Source organism: Pongo pygmaeus, chromosome 1, assembly GCF_028885625.2.
Source record: "Pongo pygmaeus isolate AG05252 chromosome 1, NHGRI_mPonPyg2-v2.0_pri, whole genome shotgun sequence".
Taxonomy (NCBI): domain Eukaryota; kingdom Metazoa; phylum Chordata; class Mammalia; order Primates; family Hominidae; genus Pongo; species Pongo pygmaeus.
Genome location: NC_072373.2, coordinates 203,983,466 through 204,010,252, shown reverse-complemented (window position 1 = coordinate 204,010,252; position 26,787 = coordinate 203,983,466). Strand labels below are relative to the sequence as shown.

Genomic DNA, 26,787 nt, shown 5'->3' with positions numbered 1-26,787 from the left:
AGGGAAACAAAACTTAACACACATGACGGGGCGTTGTGTGCTTGGTGATCAGTGAGAACAGAAATGCCATCAGCCAGCATCTCCCGCGGTAGCTTCTTGGGTGCCAGTTCTGCAGCACATTACCAGAGGTTAAAGAGAAAGGAGTGTGTGGCCAAATAAGTGTAGAAAACGCTAGGTTAAAGTCAAGGTATTCTTTATTGCTAAACTCTCCAGTGCCTTCCATAGCTGGCTTCACAGAGCTAGAGAATCTGGTAAGAATTAATCTAATGCCCCAGCAATGCCATCTGAGAATTAGTATTATTTTCCCAATGAGGACTCAGGCTCAGCGAAGTGGTGATCTGTCCAGGTAACGTAGCCAGTGAGTAGCAGGGCCGGGGCTCGCAGGCAGGTCAGCCCTCACCCTGTGCCCCTGCACTACCCTCCTTCAGAAGTGGCTGGCCGGAGAAGGGAGGAGTCATCCGAAACATTTCCTCTGGATGCTTCTCTTGGGCTCTGCTCTGTCATCTCCTCTTTGGGGCCTCCTGATCTCTGCCAGGGGTTCCCCACATCCTCATTGAATGGCCCACATGAAAGACATGTCGCCTTCTATAACCAGAATTGGTTTCGGAATTGGCCAGTTGTCCCCAGCCTCTAGACCTCCCTCCTAGAAAAGTGAAGCAAAAGGAGGTACTTGACCCAGGCCTCCTTCCTGCTTGCAGATCAAAGGCTCGTGGTCCAGCAAGAGGGGCGGTGAGGCCTCTGTCAACCCCTACAGCCATAAAAGTATTATCACCAACTGCTGCGCTGTGCTCTGTGGCCCCCTACCTCCCAGGTAAGTGAGCGGGGTGCAGAAGAGGGGTAACAGGGCCATGCCTGGCCAGTGATCAAAGTGTTCCTGGATATCAGCCCACCTCCCCCTACACCCTAGATGCCCTCCGTCCACCACCCCCTGGAGGGCATTTGTCATGTGAAGGAATTCTATGGAGAATTGTTATTTAATCACGTGCTCATTGTAGAAAAAAAAAATTAAGTACGAAACGTAAAACAGAAGAGCATTGGATATGACATGTAATTCTACTCCCCGGGGATAACCACCATGACTGTTTCGGCCATGCTTGAATGACACTGCCCTTCTGGTTGCCCACTGCCTGGACTGGGTGGCGACTCCATCCTCTCCTGGCAGTAGGAACCCTGGGGACTCAGCCCTCCTGGGACGCTCCCTGTTCATCCTGACACCAGGGGGCACCAGAGTTCCAGAACGGGGATTACATTGCTGTGGGCACTGCTAAGACAAGTCATTCCCACACAGTCATGTCCCCTACCCCACCCAGTATCCCTGTCACCCAGCCTGCCTAGAGGGGAAAGGAACATAGGACTCTCATAGTCACCAAATACCTATTCATCCTTGCTTTCCTCCCTCACCTGCAGCCTGGCTTCTTGGCAGCCAGACAGGTGGGCCTGTTGGAACTAATAGTGAATAAATTCTGTGGCCAAAAGCCAGGTGGCCAGAGGGCAGAGAGAGGCCTGCCAGAGGTAAGGGTCTTGGGCCCCCAGATGGGCAGCAGCTTTCCTTTCCTCAGCCTTTCTCAGCCTGGGCCTTTCCTTGGCTGAGATAGACTCTGCCGTCCAACCCCTGGCCTGGAGCCTCAGTGTTGGACAGAGCCCTCATGTGTCCCCCTTGTGTTTTGGAAGCCTGATTGACCGGAGGGGATTTGTGCAGTCCGACACCGTGTTGCCCTCACCCATCAGAAGCGATGAGCCAGCCTGCAGAGCCAAACCTGATGCCAGCATGGTAGGAGGCCACCCCTGACCACGGCTCAGTACTTGCCACCTGCTGGCCTGTCTGTCCCTCCGCACTCACCTGCTGGGACCCTCCCTGTTCCATCTAAGGGAAGCAGAACTGCCAAAGACTCAAGTCTTTTCATATTTATTTCCCACCCTGCGTGGCTTTCCCTGAACTGTTCCGTGGCTGTGCCCTCTGCTCCCCAAACCCAGGTTCCCACAGCCTTGGGCCCTAGGTACCCCCAGCTGATCAGTGCCAGGAGAGACCAGAGCCTCTGGAGGCTACCCAGGGGACCACACCAAGTCCTTGCCTGTGCCGGGCGAGCCCTGTGTGAGTGAGGCTGTGAACTGAGCGTGAGGCCTCCCAGGTGGGGGAACTGCTTGGGCCTTGCTGAGCCAGGGTCCTCAGGGTGAAGCAGGACTAAGGAGTGGCCAGCTCTGGACAGCGGGCTGTGGAGAGGAAGCCTCCATGGGCTGCTTTGGTCTGTGGGCTCCTTCGTTCTCTTGGTGATAATTGCCCTTTCTTCTGTGGGATTTTTGGTGGGGTTTTCCCCCCTTTTCTATGGAGTTGGCCAATAGGATTGAGTTGGGGCTGCAGTAGAGAAGGCAGGGTTGGTGGTGGGTGGGGACAGCCTGTATCAGATGAAGGTAAATCAGCCAGCCAGGCACCCACAGCCTCAGCTCCTGTGCAGTTCCTGGGCAGCACAGTGGAAGTGGGAGCCTGGTCCTTCCCCTGCCCATGGAGAGCTCTTTAAGGGATCCCAGCCTGCCCCTCCACCTCTCTCCCAAGCCAGGTCTGGGCATGGGTGGGTTATGCTCATGCTGGCAATACTTGAAACGGGTTTATTAATGCTGGGTATTTTGCACAATTTTATAGACCTCTTTTCTACATAGTCTTTTTTAAATGGAAGGAGAAAAAGTCAGCCACATTACTGTCTGTGTAGTGCCAGGTGAAGGGTTATCAGAAGGCTGGTTGGTTTTAATAAGTTTATTCCAAGAGACCTTCTGGCTGGAATGAGTGAGAGTGTGTGTGCATGTGTGTGTGTGTTCATGTGTGCCCTGTATGAATGTGGCTGGCTCCCACATCCCCTGGGCTGCCCTCTCCCCCATCCCCTTTGAGTGTCAGAAGCACTCTGAGCCAAGGGGACGGGGGGCACATGCACTGGTCACGAGAAAACCCTGGGTTCCCAATGGGGCTCAGCCCAGCCTCCTCTCTTTCCTTCTTCTATGGACTTAAGACAGCCAGTGTCTGGGGACTCTGCCACTCTACCCCCAGCCCTACCCCCCAGCCCCCAGGTGAGGCTTCTAGCTGGGACCTGCCCAGACAGGCTGAGCCTGGGCGTGGTGGGTGGGGTGATGGCTCTGGGGAGCGGCTGCCATCCTACAAGCCACACCCCCTCCTCTGAGCTCTGAATATGGGACCCAGTGCCAGGAGCTGGAAGGCAAGGTGTTTCTGCCAAACGGGGACCTCCATCCAGAGAAAAGGAAGAAGGTACAGGGTGGACCAAGAGGCAAGTGAAAGTTGGCCTGAGTCTGGGCCAGAAACTCAGAGGATGTTTCTCCTCTGCTGGGAGCTGTAGTTTCTTATCAAAATAGATATTGTCCCACCATCCCCCTCCTTGGCCCTTCAAGTGGGCTGAAGCCCTTGGAAAGTGACATAGGAAGTCCCCAGATCTTGCCCTTCTCACTCCAGAGGCTAGTGGTCACAGACAGCTGGGAATGGCAGCCACAGAGGGTCCCCTCTGGGAGAAACAGCTTCACCCCTGCCTCAGGGCCCTCGGCCATCACTGCAGTGGCCCCGGGAGGTGAGGAAGAAGCTGGCTAGAGGAGGGGGCTCCCACCTACCTTTTATTTAAGCCAATATTCTTTGTTCCTGCTTGTAATAAAACTTTAGTTTATAAGAGTTGCTTTGGTTTGGTTTGGTTTTTGTTTGCTTTTCCTTTGCTGAGGCCCCAGTTGGCAGCCCTCTGTTCTTTCAGACAAATTTGGTTCTTTCCTGGGGAGACTGTGAGAAGGCAGGCAGCCCAGTGATCTGGCTACATTTTCCCTCACCTGGCTGGAGCTCTGTCCGCTGGAGGCAGAGCAGAGAGGGCTGCAGCTGAGCCCCATGGGCACGTGAAAAGAGGCCATCCTGTCCCCTCTTTGTCCCCTCCACCTTCCCCTGCCTCAGGGGCTTGGAGACCCCCAAATTCTTCTTCCCTACTGCCTTTCCACTCCGATCCCCAGTGAGTGTTCAGCTAAGAAAACGTTTTGAGACAGTAGATTCCAGTTTGAGAGCTGGAGCTTCCCTGGCTACCACCTCCAACCTGGGCACCAGGGCCCAGCCAGACAACTCATAACACTGGCCCACCTCTCTGGTATCTCCCTCAGGAGGACACCTGTCAGGATTTTGCCATCTCCTGCACAGCCTGAGGGGAGCTAACAGGCCTCTTTGCAGAGGGTTAGCTGGTAAGACCGTTTCTCCCCTGTCGGCCAGCACTGCCCGCTCCCCTCACACACCATCTCATCCTCATCGCATGCCTTGCCAACGCCATGGAGCCCGTCCATCTGTCTGGTGTGTGGTGCGGTGTGTGTGCTGGTGGTGGTAGGGTCTCCAGGGATTCCCCCCTAAGCAGAAGGATCGGGATATAGGGCAAGGCTAAGAGCCCAGCCCCATTGTGGACTGAGGAAGTAGCTTCGCGCAGAGCAGCTCTCCAGCTGGAAGAGGAAGTGGAGGGTGAGGCTGGGGAGAGGATGGTGAACCTGCCCTGAGGTGCTTAGGTCTGTGCTGGTGGGGTCCTGGTATGCAGGGGCCACCGGTCACTAACACTCTTGTGTCCTGGCTTTCTGTCCCCGCTGAGCTTTCTCTCACCCGCCCGTTTTCTCTCCTGCTTGGTTGCCTGCTGCCTGAGCCTTGGCCCTTCTCTCGGGGAGAGGGAGGTGCTGTGGCAGCACCTCTCCCCACCACTGGGGCCCCTGCAGGCCGCCTCCCTCCTCCCAGTCCCGCTAACCCTCTCTCTTCTCCTTCTTTGCTGTCCTGCCGGGGATCTCCAGTGTGTGCGGGGGCTTAAGGACCTCCTGAGGACCGCTGCTCTCTGCCTCTCCAGGAATGGCCTGGGGGGAGCCAGGCACCCGGCACCTCCACCTGCCTAACCTGTGGCCCATCTGCCACCATCTGTGCCTACAGGGTCTGCCCCCAAGCCTGCCCGGCCTGTGTGCTCTCTAGGGCCCCCATAGGGGGCAGGGGCTGGCCTCTTTGCCCCATTCCCGCTCCATGCCGGCCAGAGTGTAGAAAGCCATAATGCAGCCATCAGCACGATAATGTGACTCTATGCTGATATGCTCCCTCTCTCCTCCACTGACTTCCCCTTCCCCGGATTTTTGAGGTGTCAAGACTCTAGGAATCTGGCCTTACAGCCTGCGCTTCCACCCCCTCAGATCAGGCATAGCCATAGTCAAGCCCAGCAGGTTTCCTCAGGAGCCGTCTGGGGTGTTGATGGTGGATGACGCTGCTGAACAAGTTTGGTGACTGTTCTAAGCACAACTGGCTTGATACTGTTCCCACAGCCTGTCCACCTCCCACCCCCAACCCTCCACCAGAGTAGGTAGGATGTAGGGAGGGTGCATGCCTCCTTTGCTTTAGGCACTGAGGGACCAAGCTAGCCGTGCACAGCCCCATATACTTCAGGGGACTAAAGGAAAGAGCTGGGCCAAGGAAAATCAGCTGAGCCTAGGGCTGGGGGCTGCTTGTCTGCTATCCTGTACCTTTTTTTTTTTTTAACCAAAATAAAGATTCCCCTCTTCTTGCCATACCATTGGCTGTCTGGTGCCGCCTTTACTTTGGGGCCCAGGGATGGGACCTGCAGTGGGCGTGTGGAACATATGGCTCCCCCTCGCTCCCAGCTTTCTTCCAGCTGGCCAGTGCTGCTCTGGAGATTTAAAAGCACAACGAAGCCAGGAGGGACACAGGAAAAGTGGCTGACATCCTTTTCACTCTGCCCCTCCAGAACTCCTGGTCTCAATTCCAGACACCACCCAGCCTTAGCTGACCTCTGGATTCTGATAGGTCCCAGCGCAGGCTGAGACAGAGGGTTTAACTCCAGTTTGGGACTGCCATACCCATGAACTGAGCCCAGCCCAGGGTAACGATCTCATGGAAACTTCTCTCTCCCCAGCTGCTGCCCTACATCAAGATACACACGTGCATACACTGTACTATGGGCTAAAAAAATAGTTACCGCTACCACTCAGCAATGGCTGGCCGAGTCCCGGGCCCATTTTCTCATCTTAACCTATGAGGAGGATGATGTCAGCCTTTTTACAGATGAGGGAACTGAGACTCAGGGAAGAAACAGGAGCTGCCCAAGGTCACCCAGCTGGCAAAGCAGCAAATCCCAGATCGGAACCTGATCTCTGCCCCGAGCTCTGAGCCATCTGCACTACCCAAGGAATGGGAGGATGAGATCTTGGAGAAACCCTAAAATTAGAGAATGTCATAGCCAGTAGAGGGCTTAGAGTTGATCTGGGCCAGCCTCCTTGTTTTACTGATAGAGAAATTGAAGCCCAGAGGCAGGAAGGGACCTGCCCAAGGCCTTATAACAGAGCTGGGATGCAGTCCCACACTCTGACCTCATTCCATTCTCTCTCCATAAATTCCGCACTGTCTCTAGACTGGACTGGTTTAGATGTGGGATACTCTAAACAGCAGTGCCTTCAGGAGAAAAAGAATCAGAACTACGAATCACTTAAAAGTAATGTAGGCTACTCTGGGCGCACTGCCTATGGGGTCGCTCTGCTCCACAAGGAGCAGTAAAAGTAATAAAAATAATTTAATATCCCTTCCCAAAGGTAACCAGCAAAGTAAGCTCTTGGCTAGGTAACTGGGCTCTTGTTCACAACTAGCCAGTGGGAAAAGGTGCTAGAGCTTCCTCTGGCCACCTGTTTAATTTGATCATTCCAAGACAGAAACATTTCTTAGGAAGTTCTTTCTAGAATCTACCTGGTGTCCCTCCCACTGCTATCAGAGCCCTGTCCTCTGTCCTTAGTGGAGGTAGAGAGCAAATGGTTGCTGCCTTCTTCATCACAACCCTTCAAAGCCTATTATTACCAGCTAAGAAGGATTGGTTGACTATGGGGCCAGAGCCCATGAGCCTGCTGGTAGAATGGATGCTGTACAGGAGGGTGGGGAGGTAGCAGGCAGAATGAGGAAAGCCCCTTTGGGCTGCAGACCCAGCTCCTGTCCTGCTGACTCAGACAGCTGACTGTGGAGCTCCGTGCCCTGCCAGGGCCTGCTGCCTCCTGCCCGTCTGAGCTCCTGAACTTGGGAAATGGAGGCCCGGAGGCAAAGGGAGGTACCTGAAACAGGAACTGAGTCAGGATCAACAGGCCAGAGCGGGCAGGAGTTATCAGGCAGCCTGGCTCCCAGATGCACCCCTGAGCTCCAGCAGGGGAGGAGTAGGAGTGAAGGGGCTTCCTTGCCCTTGCTCATGGCTATGCGGAGGGCGTGAACCACCACCAGGTCCTCTAGTTTAAGTGGCAGGAAGCAAATGGTCCCTCCCTGGACTCAAGCTCCAAAGTTCCTGGGCCTGCCAGGCCCTGCCTTCCAGGTTCCCAGTGTCCTGGGATCTCCAGCTTTCTCCCAGGACTTGGGGAAGCCCCGGCTGGATGACTAGTACAAATGAAGGCCCCTGAGGTTCCAGGACCTGCTGAGGTCACAGGAATGTCCTAGATCAAGCTTGTCCAACCCACGGCCCACAGGCTGTATGTGGCCCAGAACGGCTTTGAATGCAGCCCAACACAAATTAGTAAACTTTCTTAAAACATTATAAGATTTTTTTGCAACTTTTTTTTTTTTTTAGCTCATCAGCTGTCGGTAGTGTTGGTATATTTTATGTGTGGCCCAAGACAATTCTTCTTCCAATGTGGCCCAGGGAAGCCAAAAGATTGGACACGCCTGTCCTAGATGGAGAGGAAGGAGGCAGTGCTGAGCACATCTGGCCATTCATCCATCTGGAGAGAGAAGGCTATGGGCAAACTGCCTCCTCTCCCCTGTAGACACCCAGCTGGGAAGGTCTGGCCTTTGGCTAAGTCCTGGCTTGGGGTCCTTCCTCATTTCACAGAACCTAGCTCTATGTTAGTGCTTTGTGAGTATATGTTGATCATAATAAAGTTGATGGGATTTTTTCACATGATAATAATAGTTGCCATCTGGCGGGGCATGGTGGCTTATGCCTGTAATTCCAGCACTTTGGAAGGCTGAGGCAGGTGGATCACTTGAGGTCAGCTGTTCGAGACCAGCCTGGCCAACATGGTGAAATCACATCTCTACTTAAATAAAAAAAAAAAAAAAGAAAAAATTAGCTGGGTGTGGTGGTGCACCACTGTAATCCCAGCTACTCGGGAGGCTGAGGCAGGAGAATCACTTGAACCTAGGAGGTGGAGGTTGCAGTGAGCCGAGATTGTGCCACGACACTCCAGCCTGGGTGACAAGAGCGAAACTCCGTCTCAAAAAAAAGAAAAAAATAATAATAATAGTTGCCATCCATTCTACTGTGCTTTCCATTAACTTGTGTAATCCTCGCAAGTCCCATTTTATAGTTACAGGAACTGAGGCTCACAGAGCTTAAATCACTTGGCCAAGGCCACAAACAGCTATAAGAATTACATTTAGGCAGTCTTGATTCCAAAGATACTAGTCTATTCTGTATCTCATACACAACCAATACATATTCACTTTTTTGTTGTTGTTTTGTTTTGAAACGGAGTCTTGCTCTGTCACCCAGGCTGGAGTGCAGTGGCGCCATCTCGGATCACTGCAACCTCCGCCTCCCGGGTTCAAGCGATTCTCCTGCCTCAGCCTCCCAAGTAGCTGGGACTACAGGCGTGTGCTACCATGCCCGGCTAATTTTTTGTATTTTTAGTAGAGACGGGGTTTTCCTGTGTTAGCCAGAATGGTCTTGATCTCCTAACCTGGTGATCCACCCACCTCAGCCTCCCAACGTGCTGAGATTACAGGCGTGAGCCACCGTGCCCGACCCATATTCACTATTTATAAATTGGAGAGAATAAGAAAATGAAAACGGCCAGGTGTAGTGACTCACACCTGTAATCCCAGCACTTTGGGAAGCCAAGGCAGGAGGATTGCTTGAACCCAGAAGTTCGAGACCAGCCTGGGCAACATGGTGAGACACTGTCTCTACAAAAAAATACAAAAATTAGCTGGGCTTTGTGGTGAGCACCTGCTTCTTAGGAAGCTGAGGCAGGAGGATCACCTGAGGCCAAGGAGGTTGAGACTGCAATGAGCTGTGATCATACCACTGTACTTCAGCCTGGACATCAGAGTGAGACCCTATCTCAAAAAAAGAAAATAGAAAAGAAAGAAAATCAAAGGGAAGCAAAATCACTCAGTCTCACTACCTCAAGATACCCTCTATAAGTTGGTATTTTCGTGTGGTTCCTATTGTTTTCTGCGTCAGTTCTCCGATTTGAGCAAAATCTTTGGGATGTGAAACCTAAAATCCCCTTTACTTCCTTGGAAACCCTGTAGCATTAGCCCAGACATGTCCCTACTCCTCCTTGTGCCAAAGAGAAGGATCTTGTCTTTGGTCCCCAGAGTTCTGGCCTAAGCCTCCCTCTAGGAGGGAAGATGAGTGTTCAGACACTTAGGGTACCTGCGGGAGACAGAGGCCTGTGAAATTATCCTGACTCAACTATTAGGCCGGCAGAATCCCAGTGAAGGGAGCCCTACCTCTGAGCCCCATCTAAGCTTTGGCTAGGGGTGGGGCAGATAAGCAGGAATCCATCCCTGTAGGCTCAATGCCAACACCCTTAGGTGAAACTCTTGATGAAACTTGAGGCCAGGGCTCCGGCAAGCAGGGAAAGAACGTTGGCAACAGAGGTCTCCATCTCTGAGGACTCTGCCAGGGGTTAGAGGTGGGGCAATGGTCAAAAGGAAGGAACAGGCCAGGCACAGTGGCTCATGCCCCTAATCCCAGCACTTTGGGAGGCTGAGGCAGGAGGATCGCTTGAGCCCAGGAGTTTGAGACCTGCCTGGGCAATGTAGTGAGATCTGGTCTCTATTTAAAAAAAAAAAAAAAAGGAAGGAACAGGGAAACTTCTGAGAGACAGGCTGGGGGAGGCATCACGTAGCTGGAATTGCTGCCCCATAAAACAGAATAGTATGTGTCACTGCCACCTCCCTTTCTCAGTCCTCTCTCTCCCCAGGTTGCTAGCGTCCCCCCTGGGGGATCAAACTGGACTGCTTCCCAGCCTCAGACAGAGAGCAGTCTGAGTCAGGCAGAAAAGTGGGACAGCCGGGGAGCTGGACCCCACCCTCTGTGAGCCCCGCTGGTACCTGATGGCGTGTGGCTTGGAGAGGGCAGGTGACCTGGCGTGGAGGGCCAGAGGGTAAATCCTCAAACAAGTGGCAACAGGCCACCAACTTGAAAGGGAAAATTGTGTAGTGATGGGAAATGTGTCCAACAAACCTACTGGGTGACTAATTACAAAGGCTGGGCTGGAGCTTCAGAGGCTGCTTGTTAAACACTTCATTAAGCGGCACTCTGAAAGCTGCCACCTGCGCATTCTGGGAGCTCAGCGGGGACCCTGAGGGGGAATGAGGCCTGGAGGATGGAACCATCTTCAGGTAGACTGAGAAGGAGCCTGGATCTCACTTCCAAACACAGTCTGGAGCTCATAGGTCAGAGGCCTCAATGGGAGAAAAGCTAAAGGAAGCAGGGTGCAGAAAGGAGTTTCAGGGAATTGGTGGCTATATGACTTTGAGCAAATCTCACCCCTCTCTGAGACTTAGTGTTCCCATCTCTATGGTGCTGTGTGTGTCACAGAGACATGGTGGGGATTAAATTCGATCGTGAATACGAAAGTGCTTGGGAAACTCCATGGCCCCACCTAAACATGAGTTATCCTCACCTGAACCAAGGGGGGATGTTACCTGGCAGGATTAGGAACCCCATCCTCCTGAACCTTTATGGGATCTATCGAGGCTGAAGCAGCCAGGGGCTAAAGCCATCCTTAGTCCCTGGAAGGGCACTGTGAAGGAGGATCTGATTTGAGAAGCTGTTTCCTGATGTGGGCAGCCATGTGATGCCAGCCCCAAACAAGAGGGGGCAGCCTGGAGCCTGGAAAGGTGCCAGTGCAGGTGGGGCCCACGCCCAGATTTCTCCTGCTGACTGTTCTGATGATTCACCCCCACATCCCAGCCTTTTTACCTTTACTGCAGAGCCGGAAAGGGTGTGGGGAGGAGAGGAGAGGGAGGCAGGTCTTGGGCCCTGGTCCCGCCCCCTGCTCCTCCCTACCCTTCTCTGGGCCTGGCCACCCAGCCAAAAGGCAGGCCAAGAGCAGGAGAGGCACAGAGTCCGGCATTGGTCCCAGGCAGCAGTTAGCCCGCCGCCCGCCTGTGTGTCCCCAGAGCCATGGAGAGAGCCAGTCTGATCCAGAAGGCCAAGCTGGCAGAGCAGGCCGAACGCTATGAGGACATGGCAGCCTTCATGAAGGGCGCCGTGGAGAAGGGCGAGGAGCTCTCCTGCGAAGAGCGAAACCTGCTCTCAGTAGCCTATAAGAACGTGGTGGGCGGCCAGAGGGCTGCCTGGAGGGTCCTGTCCAGTATTGAACAGAAAAGCAACGAGGAAGGCTCGGAGGAGAAGGGCCCCGAGGTGCGTGACTACCGGGAGAAGGTGGAGACTGAGCTCCAGGGCGTGTGCGACACCGTGCTGGGCCTGCTGGACAGCCACCTCATCAAGGAGGCTGGGGACGCCGAGAGCCGGGTCTTCTACCTGAAGATGAAGGGTGACTACTACCGCTACCTGGCCGAGGTGGCCACCGGTGACGACAAGAAGCGCATCATTGACTCAGCCCGGTCAGCCTACCAGGAGGCCATGGACATCAGCAAGAAGGAGATGCCGCCCACCAACCCCATCCGCCTGGGCCTGGCCCTGAACTTTTCCGTCTTCCACTACGAGATCGCCAACAGCCCCGAGGAGGCCATCTCTCTGGCCAAGACCACTTTCGACGAGGCCATGGCTGATCTGCACACCCTCAGCGAGGACTCCTACAAAGACAGCACCCTCATCATGCAGCTGCTGAGAGACAACCTGACACTGTGGACGGCCGACAACGCCGGGGAAGAGGGGGGCGAGGCTCCCCAGGAGCCCCAGAGCTGAGTGTTGCCCGCCACCGCCCCGCCCTGCCCCTCCAGTCCCCCACCCTGCCGAGAGGACTAGTATGGGGTGGGAGGCCCCACCCTTCTCCCCCAGGCGCTGTTCTTGCTCCAAAGGGCTCCGTCGAGAGGGACTGGCAGAGTTGAGGCCACCTGGGGCTGGGGATCCCACTCTTCTTGCAGCTGTTGAGCGCACCTAACCACTGGTCATGCCCCCACCCCTGCTCTCCGCACCCGCTTCCTCCCGACCCCAGGACCAGGCTACTTCTCCCCTCCTCTTGCCTCCCTCCTGCCCCTGCTGCCTCTGATCGTAGGAATTGAGGAGTGTCCCGCCTTGTGGCTGAGAACTGGACAGTGGCAGGGGCTGGAGATGGGTGTGTGTGTGTGTGTGTGTGTGTGCGCGCGCGCGCGCGCCAGTGCAAGACCGAGATTGAGGGAAAGCATGTCTGCTGGGTGTGACCATGTTTCCTCTCAATAAAGTTCCCCTGTGACACTCCTCCTGTCTCTCTTCCAGTTCTTGGCGATGGGCTGGGAGTGGGACTGGAATCTGACTTAGAGACCCTGACTTTGGACTTCTGAGTTAGGGCCCTGACCTCCCTAGGTGGCTCAGTGGCCCGCACGCAAGACTTTGAGTCCAGGTGAGGCCGGGGTCCGGCTCTCTCCATCAGGGCAGCCCCAGTCAAACTGGACGGGACCGGGAGGGTCGGGTGAACCCACAGGAGGCGCCGAGGCTCCTCTGCCGGGCTGAGGGGAGGTGAGTGGGAGCCGCGGCGCGGGAGGCTGACGAGCTCTGGTGGAGCGGGGCAGGAAACAGTGAAGTCTCCGGCGTGAGATCTAAGGACAGCGCCGCAGTAGTGCGCGGCACTGAGCACCCGATGTGCAGGCGGGTCACAGTTTCATCAAGGGCTCAGATCTCAGCGGAGGGGAGTACGATCTGAGGCAGGGGTATAGCGCCGCCATAAAAGCCTAGATCTTAGGAGAGGGTCACGTCCCACAGAGTTCGGAGTTGGAGACAAAAGGAAAGGGGCTGAAGGGGAGGAAGGACGAGCTAGGTGGGAAGGGCCGCTGGGAGCTGTGCCTGCCGAGCCCGCCGCCTGCGCTCTCTGCAGCCAGCAACACGCCGGAACCTGCGGCCGCCTTGCTCCGTCCAGCCTTCGCAGCCCAGGACTGGAGGCGGGGCCCGAGGCCGATACCGCCCAATCACAGGAGGGAGCTGCCCCAGGGTACCGCCCCGGGAGCCTGACTGGCCAATGGGAAAGTGAGCGGCGGAACGCGCGCGGCGAGTTTCCCACCGCCCACCAGGCCTGGCGGACACCACGACTCGCTGACTGACTGAGAGGCGCCCCCGCCTCCCGCTGAGCGCCGAGGGGCGGAGCTTTCCCGGTTTCACTCAAGACAAGTTGCCACCCGTTCGGCCCGAGAGCTGGGAACCCTCTAGAGCAGCGGGACGAGGCAGGATCGCAAAATGCAGTGCCTGCCCGTTGAGTCATCAGCTCGCCCGGCTGGGCCTGGGCCGGGCCGGCCGCGAGGTTGGCTGGATAAAAGCCGCCAAGATGCCCCCACCACACTCCGGAATCCAAGCAGCCCTGGACCTGTCGCCGAGAGGCTTGGATTGTGTCCCTGGCTGGCTGGCTGTGCGACCTTGGAAAAGCCGTTATACCTCCCTGGGCCTCAGTTTCCCTCTTGTATCATAAGGGGCTTGGACTAAAGGCTAACACAAGAGTGAAAATGGCGGTTTTGGCCGGGCGCGGTGGCTCACGCCTGTAATCCCAGCACTTTGGGGGGCCGAGGCGGGCGTATCACGAGGTCAGGAGATCGAGACCATCCTGGCTAACACGGTGAAACCTCGTCTCTACTAAAAATACAAAAAATTAGCCGGGCTTGGTGGCGGGCGCCTGTAATACCAGCTACTCGGGAGACTGAGGTAGGAGAATGGCGGGAGCCCAGGAGGCGGAGCTTGCAGTGAGCCGAGATCACGCCACTGCACTCCAGCCTGGGCGACAGAGCTAGACTCCGTCCCCCAACCCAAAAAAAAGAAAGAAAATTTGCGGTTTTGGACTCAGACGGCCTGGGTTTGACTCCCAGCCTGCCTTGGCCAAGGCTCTTAATCTTGCTTACCTTTGTGTCCTCATTTATAAACAGGGGAACTGAAAAACAGTACCTCCCTTTTATAGTTGCTGTAAAGTAACCCATAGGACAGGCTCAACAAATGTTAGCTTTTTTTTTTTTTTTTTTTTAAGACAGATTCTAGCTCTGTCGCCCAGGCTGGAGTTCAGTGGCACGATCTCGGCTCACTGCAACCTCCACCTCCCGGGTTCAAGCAATTCTCCTACCTCAGCCTCCCAAGTAGCTGCGATTACAGGTGCATGCCACCAGCCTGGCTAGTTTTTTAATATTTTTAGTAGAGACGGGGTTTCAGCATATTAACCAGGCTGGTCTCAATCTCCTGACTTCAGGTGATCCGCCTGCCTCGGCCTCCCAAAGTGCTGGGATTACAGGAGTGAGCCACCGCGCCAGGCCTTTTTTTTTTTTTTTTTTTTTTGAGACAGGGTCTGGCTCTGTCACCCCAGGCGTGACAGTGGCTTTTGGTCTCAAACAATCCTCCCACCTCAGCCTCCTGGTAGCTGGGACTACAGGTGCCTGCCACCGCACCCAGCTGATTTTTTATTTTATTTTTAGTAGAGACAAGGTTTCACCATGTTGGCCAGGCTGGTCTCAAACTCCTGGGCTCAAGCGATCCTCCTGCCTCGGCTTTCCAAAGTGCTAGGGTTACAGGCTTGTGCCACCTCACCCAGCCTCAAATGTCAGCTATTAACGAATCCTTCTAGCTTCAATAAGTCTAGGAGTTGGCCAGCATTTTTATGCCTAAAGCAGAATCATGAGGCAGGCCCAGTCCTGAGGGGCAGCCTTATTGCCAAAGCTGACCTGCACGCCTGCTGAGCCCCCTGAGAATGCTGCCCTCACATCAGGTGGTCACTCTTCCACCTGGCAAGATGGAGAGAGCTGAGCCCAGGGTCCAAGCTTGGCTACACCCATAGGACTCAAAACTGAAGGGTTTTTGTCAGAACTCCTGCTTCTACAGGGGAAGCCGGCAGGACCACTCTGATGCCTTCCGGGTCCCCTGTTTTCTCCCTTCCTTTCCTAGAGGTGTGTTAGATTTCAAGGCTCCAAACCAGGGACTCTAGGCAGGGCAAGTAACTCCACTCAGCTCTAGAGGTGACCTGATTTCTCTCACCAGACAGGTCTGGTGACTCTCTCTTAATGGGCTACATCCTGGGAAAGGAACTTCCTTCTTTTCTCTCTGCCTCTGACTTTTGTCTGTTAGCTCTGGATCACTCGTGGTTGCCCCATATGGGGAGAAGTGAGCTGCCCTAAGGTAGTGTGTCGGTGTTGAAGGATTTTAAACCAGATGCTGTGCTTTGGAGTATCTCTAAATCAGATGCTAACTAGGGCTAAATATGAGCTGGCTTAGGCACCAGCTTCTTTTATTTTCTTTTCTCTCTCTCTCTCTTTTCTTTTCTCTGTCTCTCTCTCTTTTTTTTTTTTTTTTTTTTGAGACAGGGTCTCACTTTGTCACCCAGGCTGGAGTGCAGTGCCACGATCTCAGCTCACTGCAGCCTTGACCTCCCAGGTTCAAGCTATCCTCCCACCTCAGCCCCTCAAGTAGCTGAGACTACAGGTGTGCACCACCACACCCAGCTAATTTTTGTAGAGACAGAATTGCCCAGGTGGGTCTTGAACTCCTCAGCTCAAGCAATCCACCCACCTCAGCCTCCCAAACTGCTGGGATTACAGGCGTGAGCCACCGCGTCCAGGCTCTTTTCAATTTTTAATGTTTAGTTTTTATGGGTACATAATAGTTGTACATATTAGGCACCAGGTTCTGACCACAAGGATCCCAAACCTTTTTGTCCATGACTTTTTTTTTAATCTCTTGGTGAACACTTCTTGCCAACTTTTCCTGGCCTAGATTTGATATTTGAACAATTTCAAGGCCAGGCACAGTGGCTCATGCCTGTAATCTCAGCACTTTGGAGGGCGAGGCAGGCAGATCCCTTGAGGCCTGAAGTTCAAGACCATCCTGGCAAACACGGCAAAACTCCGTCTCTACTAAAAATACAAAAGTTAGCCAGGCGTGGTGGCGTGCGCCTGTAGTCCCAGCTACTCGGGAGGCTGAGGCAGGAGAATGGCATGAACCCTGGGGGGCGGAGCTTACAGTGAGTGGAGATCCCGCCACTGCACTCCAGCCTGGGTGACAGAACAAGACTCTATCTCAAAAAAAAAAAAAAAAAAAAAAAGGTGGGCGCGGTGACTCACACCTGTAACCCCAGCACTTTGGGAAGCCGAGGCGGGTGGATCACCTGAGGTCAGGAGTTCGAGACCAGCCTGACCAACGTGGTGAAACCCCATCTCTACTAAAAATACGAAATTAGCCGGGCATGGTGGGGGGCATCTGTAATCTCAGCTACAGCTACTTGGGAGGCTGAGGCAGCAGAATCGCTTGAACCCAGGAGGCGGAGGTTGCAGTGAGCCGAGATCACGCCACTGCACTCCAGCCTGGGCGACAGAGTGAGATTCTGACTAAAAAAAAAAAAAAAAAAATTCAGACCCACTGCTAATGGGTACAGAGTTTCTTTTTCTTTTTCTTCTTTTTTTTTTTTCTTTGAGATGGAGTCTCACTCTGTCGCCAGGCTGGAATGCAGTGGTGCCATCTCAGCTCACCGCAACCTCTGCCTCCCGGGTTCAAGAGATTCTCCTGCCTCAGCCTCCCAAGTAGCTGAGATTACAGCTACGTGCCACCACGCCTGGCTAATTTTTGTATTCTTTAGTAGAGACAGGGTTTTACTATGTTGGCCAGGCTGGTCTCGATCTCTTGACCTCATGATCGCCCGGCCTCGTTCTCCCAAAGGGTTGGGATTACAGGCATGAGCCACTGCACCCAGCCCAGAGTTTCTTTTGGGGTAATGAAATGTTCTAGATTTAAATAAATAGTTGCACAACTTTATGAATATACTAAAAACCACTGAATTTTACACTCTAAAAAGGTGAACTTTGTGGTACATGAATTATATCTTAATTTAAAAATCTGTCCCAGGGCTGGGTGCGGTGGCTCACGCCTGTAATCCCAACACTTTGGGAAGCCGAGGCGGGTGGATCACAAGGTCAGGAGATCGAGACCATCCTGGCTAACATGGTGAAACCCCCGTCTCTACTAAAAATACAAAAGAAATTAGCCGGGCGTGGTGGTGGGCGCCTGTAGTCCCAGCTAGTCGGGAGGCTGAGACAGAAGAATGGCGTGAACCCGAGAGGCGGAGCTTGCAGTGAGCCGAGATCGTGCCACTGCACGCCAGCCTGGGCGACTGAGCAAGACTCTGTCTCAATTAAAAAAAAAAAGTCCCAGAAGAAAAAGCAGGTAAGAATGCCAAGTGCCACTGGAAATGTCTTGGTGACCCCCCCTTCCCATTGTCCCCTCCACTTGATCATGTTCTTTTAACCTTTTCCAAATTTCAAAGCCCATCTCCAGGTCACAACTAGGTTAGCCACTCCCATTAACACATGTACAGAGCTTTGGATATGCTGTTTACCAACCCTTTCCATGTATGTAGGTACATGTGTTCGGTTCTGATTTCATATCTACTTGATCCTACCTCTGCGTTTGCAGTTATCCTGGATTTCTCATCTCCTCAGAGAGCTCCTGGATAATGGTACCTTTGTCCCATTAGTCCTCCTTTCTTCCCACAGTGACTCCCTCAGGGTTTTGTATACTGGAAAGTGCTCAAAACTTGGATATATTTTTTATTTTTATTTTTGAGACAGGGTCTCGCTCTGTTACCCAAGCTGGAGTGCAGTGGCATGATCATAGCTCACTGCAGCCTTGAACTGTCCTCGAGCAATCCTCTGGCCTCAGGTTTCTGAGTAGCTAGGACTATAGATGTGTGCCATTGTGCCTGGCTAATTTTTTGTTTTGTTTTTTTGAGATGGAGTTTTGCTCTTGTTGCCCAGGCTGGAGTGCAATGGCATGATCTCAGCTCACCACAACCTCTGCCTCCCGGGTTCAAGCAATTCTCCTGCCTCAGCCTCCCAAGTAGCTGGGATTACAGGCATGCGCCACCATGCCCAGCTAATTTTGTATTTTTTGTAGAGATGGGATTTCTCCATGTTGGTCAGGCTGGTCTTGAACTTCCGACCTCAGGTGATCTGCCTGCCTTGGCCTCTCAAAGTGCTGGGATTACAGGTGTCAGCCACCGTGCCCAGCCATGCCTAGTTAACTTTCTAAAAAAATTTTTTTGGGCCAGGTGCGGTGGCTCACGCCTGTAATCCCAGCGCTTTGGGAGGCTGAGGTGGGCAGATCACGAGGTCAGGAGATCAACACCATCCTGGCTAACACGGTGAAACCCCATCTCTACTAAAAATACAAAAAATTAGCTAGGCTTGGTGGTGGGAGCCTATAGTCCCAACCACTCGTGAGGCTGAAGCAGGAGAATGGCGTGAACCCGGGAGGCGGAGCTTGCAGTGAGCCGTGAATGCGGCCACTGCACTCCAGCCTTGGTGACAGAGTGAGACTCCGTCTAAAAAAAAAATTACTGTAGAGACATGGTCTCACTATGTTGTCCAGGTTGGTCTTGAACTCCTGGCCTCAGGTGATTCTCCAGCCTCAGCCTCCTAAAGTGTTGGGATTACAGGTGTGAGCCACTGCACCTGGCCAGAACTTTATTTTAAACTACCCTTCCAAATGCCTAGTAACCAGGATTAGTTCCAAATCATGATGGAAATGGAAATACAGCTGGTCCTGGGATGAGGAAGGGCTGTCCAGAGATTGGGCTCACACAGATTCAAGGGACCTCAGCCTTATCTTTTCTATATTGCCAGATTATCCCCCATAAAATGGAGGCCCAGCGCTTGCAAATATCTTCTCCTCCCAAGAATTTGAATGGTATGGAGAAAATCTGCAATGTAAAATTACCTAGTGAAGATATCTACCCTTCCCTCTGTTATGCATAGTTACTTCCAAATGGCTCTTAGAATCCACAGGAGTAGGTGATGGAGGCCAAGACTGCCCTCTCACAACCAGCCAGGCACCCCAGCAAGGCCAAGGCCACTGTGGTTCCTTCCAGAAAAAGCAAGGTACTCTTCCCTGCCTCCATATCTCTCTCTCTCTCTGTCACACACATACACACACACACACACACACACACACACACACATCCAGATGTCCAGAGGCTTGCATCAAGGCTTGCTCTTCTGACCAGCAGTGTCCCATTTCTGCTTCTTCCTAGAGAACAGAGTATAGTAGCAGCAGCAGCAGGCATGATAAGTGTGTGTCAGGCAGTTTCATACCTTAATCCTCACAGTAATACATGTTATTACCTTTGTTTTGCAAATAAAAAGACTGAAGGTCAGAGCAGCTAAATAACCTAATAACCAAGGTTATACAACTATTCATGTACTGGTGCTGGGGAGTGGAACAGGGTCTGACTCCAAGCCCCATGATTTTCTTTCTTTTTTTTTTTTGGAGACGGAGTCTTGCTCTGTCACCCAGGCTGAAGTGCAGTGACACAATCTCGGCTCACTGCAACTTCTACCTCCTGGGTTCAAGCAATTCTCCTGCCTCAGCCTCCCGAGTAAGCTGGGACTACAGGCACATGCCATCACGCCCGGCTAATTTTTTGTATTTTAGTAGAGATGGAGTTTCACCTTGTTGCCCAGGCTGGTCTCAAACTCCTGAGTTCAGGCAACTCGCCTACCTCAGACTCCCAAAGTGCTAGGATTACAGGCGTGAGCTACCATGCCCGGCCCAAGTAACCATGATTTTTTTTTTCAGATGGAGTCTCGCTCTGTTGCCCAGGCTGGAGTTCAGTGGTGCCATCTCGGCTCACTGCAACCTCTGCCTCCTGGGTTTAAGTGATTCTCCTGTCTCAGCCTCCCAAGTAGCTTGGATTACAGGTGTGCAACACCACACCCAGCTAATTTTTTTTTTTTTTTAGAGACAGGGTTTCACCATATTGATCAGGCTGGTCTCGAACTCCTGATGTCAGGTGATCCACCTGCCTCAGCCTCCCAAAGTGCTGGGATTACAGGCATGAGACCACGCCCAGCCAGTCCCATGATTTTTAAACTACAATAGCTGTTTTCAAACTGTGTTCAGGTGGTTTCCCAGAAGCTGCCATGGGGCAGGAGCCGAGTGGTCAGTTTCCCGTTTCCGTATACTTTGGCCAAAACAGCCACACATATGTCAGTTTTGTATATTAGAGTTTCACCAGTTAAAAAATATCTACATTTGGCCAGGTGCTGTGGCTCACGCCTGTAATCCCAACACTTTGGGAGGCCGAGGTGTGTGGATCACCTGAAGTCAGGAGTTCGAGACCAGCCTGGCCAACATGGTGAAACCCCATCTTTACTAAAAAATTCAAAAAAATGGCAGCCGGGCGCAGTGGTTCACACCTGCAATCCCAGCTACTTGGGAGGCTGAGGCAGGAGAATCACCTGAACCCAGGAGGCGGAGGTTGCAGTGAGCCGAGATTGTGCCATTGCACTCCAGTTTGGGCAATGAGAACAAAACTCCGTGTAAAAAAAAAAATACAAAAAATTAGCTGAGTGTGATGGTGGGTGCCTGTAATCCCAGCTACTTGGGAGACTGAGGCAGGAGAATCGCTTGAATCTGAGAGGCAGAGGTTGCAGTGAGCCAAGATTGCACCATTGCACTCCAGCCTGGGCAACAAGAGCAAGACTCTGTCTCAACAAAACAAAACAAGCAAAAAAACAAACTAACTACATTATGTTATGGTGCCCTGCTCCTATCTTAGACTTTCTAAGAATCAAGAAAGCCTTCTTCTGGCTGGGTGTGGTGGCTCACGCCTGTAATCCCAGCACTTTGGGAGGCTGAGGCGGGCAGATCACTTGAGGTTAGGAGTTCGAGACCAGCGTGGCCAACATGGTGAAATCCCATCTCTACTAAAAATACAAAAATTAGCCAGGCATGGTGGCATGCACCTGTAGTGCCAGCTACTTGGGAAGCTGAGGCAGGAGAATCTCTTGAACCAGAAGACAGAGGTTGCAGTGAGCTGAGATTGTACCACTGTACTCCAGCCTGGGCAACAGAGCAAGACTCTGTCTCCAAAAAATAAATAAAATTAAAATGAAAAGAAAGCCGCCTTGCTCTCCTCTCAATCTAATTCCACCCTAGTCTCTGGCAGAAAATAATTGTCTTAAATGAGAAAAGACTGTGAACTGGACCAATTTCCAGGCTCATTCACCAAGTTTAGGTTCTCTTAACCTGATTCCACTCTTAGTTCCTTTAAATTCTTCACCCTGTTCACAGGGTCCACCTCATCCCTGCTGTGTGGGGAGTGGGAAAGGCAGGTTTCTACAAGGAAGGTCCCCCCCCTCTCAGAATCCCCCTAGTCCCACCTACCCACTGAGTCAGGAGCCAGGAATGTCTGTGGGGGCAGCAGACAGGTATGTCACCCTGGGGGTGTCAGAGGCTGATTCATCTCTCATCTCCACCCAATCTTCTCCTTACAGCTCTCTGGGAAATTTAACCCTTTGTCTAGAAATAAAAGAGTAAGGGCCCGGCGTGGTGGCTCATGCCTGTAATCCCAGCACTTTGGGAGGCCGAGGCGGGCGGATCACGAGGTCAGGAGATCGAGACCATCCTGGTCAATATGGTGAAACCCTGTCTCTACTAAAAATACAAAAAAAAAAAAAAATTAGCTGGGTGTGGTGGCGGGCACCTGTAGTCTCAGCTACTCGGGAGGCTGAGGCAGGAGAATGGTGTGAACCTGGGAGACGGAGCTTGCAGTGAGCCAAGATCTCGCCACTGCACTACTCCAGCCTGAGCGACAGAGCAAGACTCCGTCTTGGAAAAAAAAAAAAGAAAAGAGTAAAATCCAGGACTCTGGGCCGGGCACAGTGGCTCACGCCTGTAATCCCAGCATTTTGGGAGGCTGAGGCAGGTGGATCACGAGGTCAGGAGTTCAAGAACAACCTGGCCAAGATGGTGAACCCTGGTCTCTACTAAAAATACAAAAATTTGCCAGGTGTGGTGGCAGGTGCCTGTAATCCCAGCTACTAGGGAGGCTGAGGCAGAGAATTGCTTGAACCCGGGAGGCAGAGGTTGCAGTGAGCTTAGATAGCGTCACAGCACTCCAGCCTGGGTGACACAGCACGACTTGGCCTAAAAAAAAAAAAAAAATCCAGGACTCTGAAAAGCATCAAGTCTTCAAATCGGTGGGGCTAGATACAGCATCGAATACATATTATGGTATTAAAGAAATATTTGTTGAAAGAAGGAAGGCAGGGAGACAGACATTCTCTTGCTTTTCTCCTCTAGAGTAAAGCTAATCTGAGATTTCCTTGTCTGACTGTAGAGAGGAATGACTTTTAGCTCAAAAAAAATTATGTGAAACTTTCATCTCAAAAAAGATTATGTGACCAGGTGAGGTGGGTCATGCCTGTAATCCCAGCACTTTGGGAGGCCGAGGCAGGCAGACTGCTGGAGCCCAGGAATTGGAGACCAGCCTGGGCAACATAGCGAGACCCCGTCTCTATTAAAAAGAAGAAATTATGTGACCTCTGAGATTACTGAGATTATATGATTTATGAGTTGAGGGAAATCTTAACCCATGTCCCAGTCTCCCTTCTTTGCTGTTTCTGTGACTCCACAAAGCAATGTGGAGGCTCCAGAATTAAATATAGGAAGAACTTGGAGGTAACAATTCAGTGCAAAGGGAGGCACTAGGGGACATTCCTGGAAACTACATTGACATGGCAAGCACACTGCATTAGACTTCACATTTGGCCGGGTGCTCATGCCTGTAATCCCAGCACTCTGGAAGGCTGAGGCAGGAGGATAGCTTGAGCTCAGAAGTTCGAGACCAGCCTGGGCAAGATGGCAAAACCCCATCTCTACAAAAAATACAAAAATTAGTCAGGCATGGTGGCACAGGCCTATAGTCCCAGCTACACAGTAGGCTGAGGTGGGAGATGGCTTGAGCCTGGAAGGTGGAGGTTGCAGTGAGCTTGGGCAACAGTGCAAGAGCCTGTCTCAAAAAAAAAAAAAAATTCACGTTTATTTGGCATGGCTGTGAAGGGGCCTCTCATGTCCCTCCTCCACAACTGCTTCAGAGTTTTAGAATGAGGAGAAAAAAACAACCCTTGCTCTGCATTTTCATCCAGAGCAATTTACCAATACTGTCTTTTTTCACTGTTTTTTCCACCTCAATTGGCCCATAAATCCCCACCCCATCTTGTCACAGCCCCTGTCTTGGCCCATCTGGACACCTGGGCTTCTGGGGCTGCCTGGAGTTAGCTCCCTGGCTGGAAAAGGTCACTGGGCTCAAAATGAGGCACACAGGTTTCCCCATCTTTAGCAGGCCTGATGCCATGGAGGTATGTGCTGCAACTCCTTCTAAACGGGACAAGAAAAGAGAGAGGAGGGGACTAGTGTTTTGCTAGAGAATTTCCCTCTAGGATTCCGGGATAATTGGGCCTCTTCACTGCTTTCAAAATTGGCGAGGGCCTTAATAGTGCTTGGGTGGGTCTGAAGCCACTCCCGTCCCCCCTTAAGATTCTTGAGAAAGGGACACAGAATTCCTCAAATCGGCCTTCCCTTTCTCTTTCCCACAGATCCTGATGGGACCATACTTCCTATATTCTCAGCCACCAGCAGGTGAGCATTTTGCTAATCCAGGCAGACTGGATGTGCTTCAGCTCTGTGGGCTTTAGGGCCTCACCCTCATGCCTAAGCCTCTTTGTCAGGCTGGAAACCTTTCCAATTACCTGTGGTCCCTGCTAAGTTCTTCCAATTCTACACTGTCTTCTAATTGTTGAGGTTCCCAATTCAGAGCCAAGAAACGCATATAACCTAATGTCAGTGGTTAGTAGGGATGACCAGGAAGGTCCCTTCTAAGACACTCAGAGAGGGCTTCCTCCCTCCCGAAGTTGTAGAGAATTGTCAAGGGAGGTCTGGAGATGAGAAGAGCAATTTCAGACACTTATCAGTGAGATGTAAAGTGGCACATTTTTTGGAAAGCATTTTGGCAACATGAATCCAGAACCTGGAATATGTCAGTTATTTCATTTCCAGGACTACCTCACAAGTTAAAAATCAGAGACTCAGACAATGATTTGGGTTTGAGGATATTAATCACATTATTCACAAAAGTAAAAGTTGGTGATGACTTGTAGGCTAGTAGTAGGCTAACCACAGGAGTATGGATAGGTAAATAATGTTATAGCCAAACCATGGACTATTACCATAGTGACATTAAAAAGGTTATTTACTTGATTGTTTGAGACAGGGTCTCACTCTGTTGCCCAAGCTAGAGTGCAGTGGCACGACCATAGTTCACTGCAGCCTCCACTTCCTGGCTCAAGTGATTGTCCCACTTCAGCCTCCCAGAGTGCTGGAATTACAGGAATTGTATCTATTTTTTATTACATGGAATGGTGTTAACTGAAAAAGGCAGGATACAACACAATTATAAAATATACCACTTATATAAATGCAATATCCACCCCTAGGTATAAAAATAAGACTGAAAGAATACATAAAATATCTCCAGGTGTTTACAGAGATGAGAAAAAAAGAGAATACATGAAATATACATTTGAATATGGAATTTATTTTTCTTTTAAACAGATGACCCCATAGAAAGTTTCCGTTATGGGATTCTGGGTGACTCATTTTCTCTTTTCATTTTCGTTTTTTGTTTTTTTTTTGAGATGGACTTTCCATCTTGTTACCCAGGCTGGAGTGCAATAGCGCGATCTCCGCTCACTGAAACTTCTGCCTCCCGGGTTCAAGCGATTCTCCTGCCTCAGTCTCCAGAGTAGCTGGAATTACAGGTGCATGCCACCATGCCCTGCTCATTTTTTTGTATTTTTAGCAAAGACAGGTTTTCGCCATGTTGGTCAGGCTGGTCTTACACTCCTGACCTCAGGTGATCCGCCCGCCTTGGCCTCCCAAAGTGCTGGGATTACAGGCGTGAGCCACCATGCTCGGCCTTCTCTTTCATTTTCTAAGTTTTTTACTTTCCTATATTTATTAGGAAATTTAAAAATAATCTTAAGGATGACTGCCACATGCCAGCCATAATGGAGGATGGTCTTTCTTCTACCCTAGACATTTCACACTGAACAGGCCTCACTTGGATCTCAGACATCTTCCTTTCTGCACTGTGCAGATCCCCTCAGTATATGCAGAGAACAGAAAATCATTTTGCTGCCAGTGGAAGGTAGACAGAAGCTACATTTATTGGGGAAGAAAATACCCTTGCTGTCAAACCATGGCCTGAAAATAAAGGCCTTGGATTATTCCCACCCATCTCCACTCCATGGCGGCAGAGAATGCTGAGGGTGCTTGCATACGAGGCCATAAAGTTGTAAAGGATGCCTTCCAGCCCCCATTTGGTTTATTTTGGTGAGAGCTGGGGCCTCTGTGATGGGCAAGCATTAAAACCCACAACCATAGCCGTTGGTACTGCTTTCAAAAGCATAGCACCCACCCTAACGCCCTGATAAAGGATTTATCCAGTAGCCTGGGCGTCAGGATTCCTGGGCTCTAGGCCCCACAGGTGATTCACAGCTAGCCCCAGGCTGTGCCTCCTGGCCTCAGTTTTCCTGGCTTGCTCTATTGGTACTTCCTACCTACTCTGTGGGGTGTTAATAGGGGTGAGGTGCTTTGAACTTCTCAGATGAAAAAGGCTGGGAAGCAGCACCCAGTTATTATCCCCTTTACAGCCAGGCGTGGGAGCTGAGGTTGCTTTCATACTGTTCCAGCCACAGTAGCCTCCTCATAGCCCCTCATTCGTTTGCCTTTGGCTCTGGCTGCCACAACCAGAAAGAGAGCAGTCAGTCCTATTTCAATGCTGTTTCAGAACAGATGTCCCTAAATGAATTTGCCAACTGCCCAAACCACTGGTGAATTATCTATGATTCAGTAATACTTTACAGGTGCCTAATTTCTTTCTCTTGATTGGCTGCAAAACCTGTGGGACAAGGGCTGTGACTTCTCACCAATAAATACACCAAAGGAGGGATACTCACAATTTAGTCAGCAAAATGGGTTATGAGAGAGCCAGGCTAACCAAAGTTCAAACTTCTCATCTTTCTGCTTCCTCGCTGTAACATGGGTAATGGCTTATTAATTCTCCCCATCTTGTCTCTCTCTAATGAGGATTGTGTGTGTGGAAGCACTCTAAAATACCAAGCACTTCATATGTGTTAAAAAGTCCAAATGTGGCTGGGTGCAGTGACTCACGCCTGTAATCCCAGCACTTTGGGAGGCCAAAGCGGGTCAATCATGAGGTCAGTAGTTCAAGACCAGCCTGAACAACATGGTGAAACCCCATCTCTACTAAAAATACAAAAATTAGCCGGGCGTGTGGTGGCCGCCTGTAATCCCAGCTACTCGGGAGGCTGAGGCAGAGAATTGCTTGAACCTGGGAGGCGGAGGTTGCAGTGAGCTGAGATTGCGCCACTGCACTCCAGCCTGGGCGACAGAGAGAGACTTTGTCTCAAAAAAAAAAAAAGAAAACAAATATATGCAAATAAAACTTGGCATAACAGTCTTGCCCAGGCCATCAGTCCTGCCCCTTCTGCCACCAGGTTACAACTGCAAAAAATTAGGCTGGGGTGCCACCTACTGGTTGAAAAATATATGAACTGCATCCAGCCAGTTGCAAGAGCAAAGAAAAAACTTCAAGCCCTCTTAATTTTTGCCACACTCTCATAGGAACTGCCATATTATATAATTAATATTTTTCTTTACACAACTTATTATTTTTTTTTGAGACAGTCTCGCTCTGTCGCCCAGGTTGGAATGTAGTGGCACAATCTTGGCTCACTGCAACCTCCGCCTCCCGGGTTCAAGC

At 51.6% G+C, this 26,787-nt stretch overlaps 2 protein-coding genes across 5 annotated transcripts in view; both read left to right on the top strand.

Annotated features, from left to right (window-relative positions):
• Positions 1 to 5,555, top strand: part of ZDHHC18 (zinc finger DHHC-type palmitoyltransferase 18) — a 30,610-nt gene extending 25,055 nt beyond the window's left edge. For 2 of the 4 annotated variants that reach the window (XM_054498993.2, XM_054499028.2), the window contains exons 7-9: positions 699 to 811; positions 1,672 to 1,771; positions 4,795 to 5,555. In XM_054498993.2, the coding sequence (XP_054354968.1) occupies positions 699 to 811; positions 1,672 to 1,771; positions 4,795 to 4,893 (312 nt within the window). In that variant the 3' untranslated portion in view covers positions 4,894 to 5,555. Of the gene's footprint in view, positions 1 to 698; positions 812 to 1,671; positions 3,665 to 4,131; positions 4,210 to 4,794 lie in introns of those variants that run through there. The other 2 variants (XM_054499011.2, XM_054499020.2) reach the window with 2 other exon arrangements.
• Positions 5,556 to 10,740: 5,185 nt separating this feature from the next.
• Positions 10,741 to 12,410, top strand: SFN (stratifin). The gene has a single exon (XM_054457977.2). It carries the CDS (start codon positions 11,172 to 11,174, stop codon positions 11,916 to 11,918), a length of 747 nt encoding a protein of 248 aa, XP_054313952.1. The 5' UTR covers positions 10,741 to 11,171; the 3' UTR covers positions 11,919 to 12,410.
• Positions 12,411 to 26,787: the final 14,377 nt, after the last annotated feature.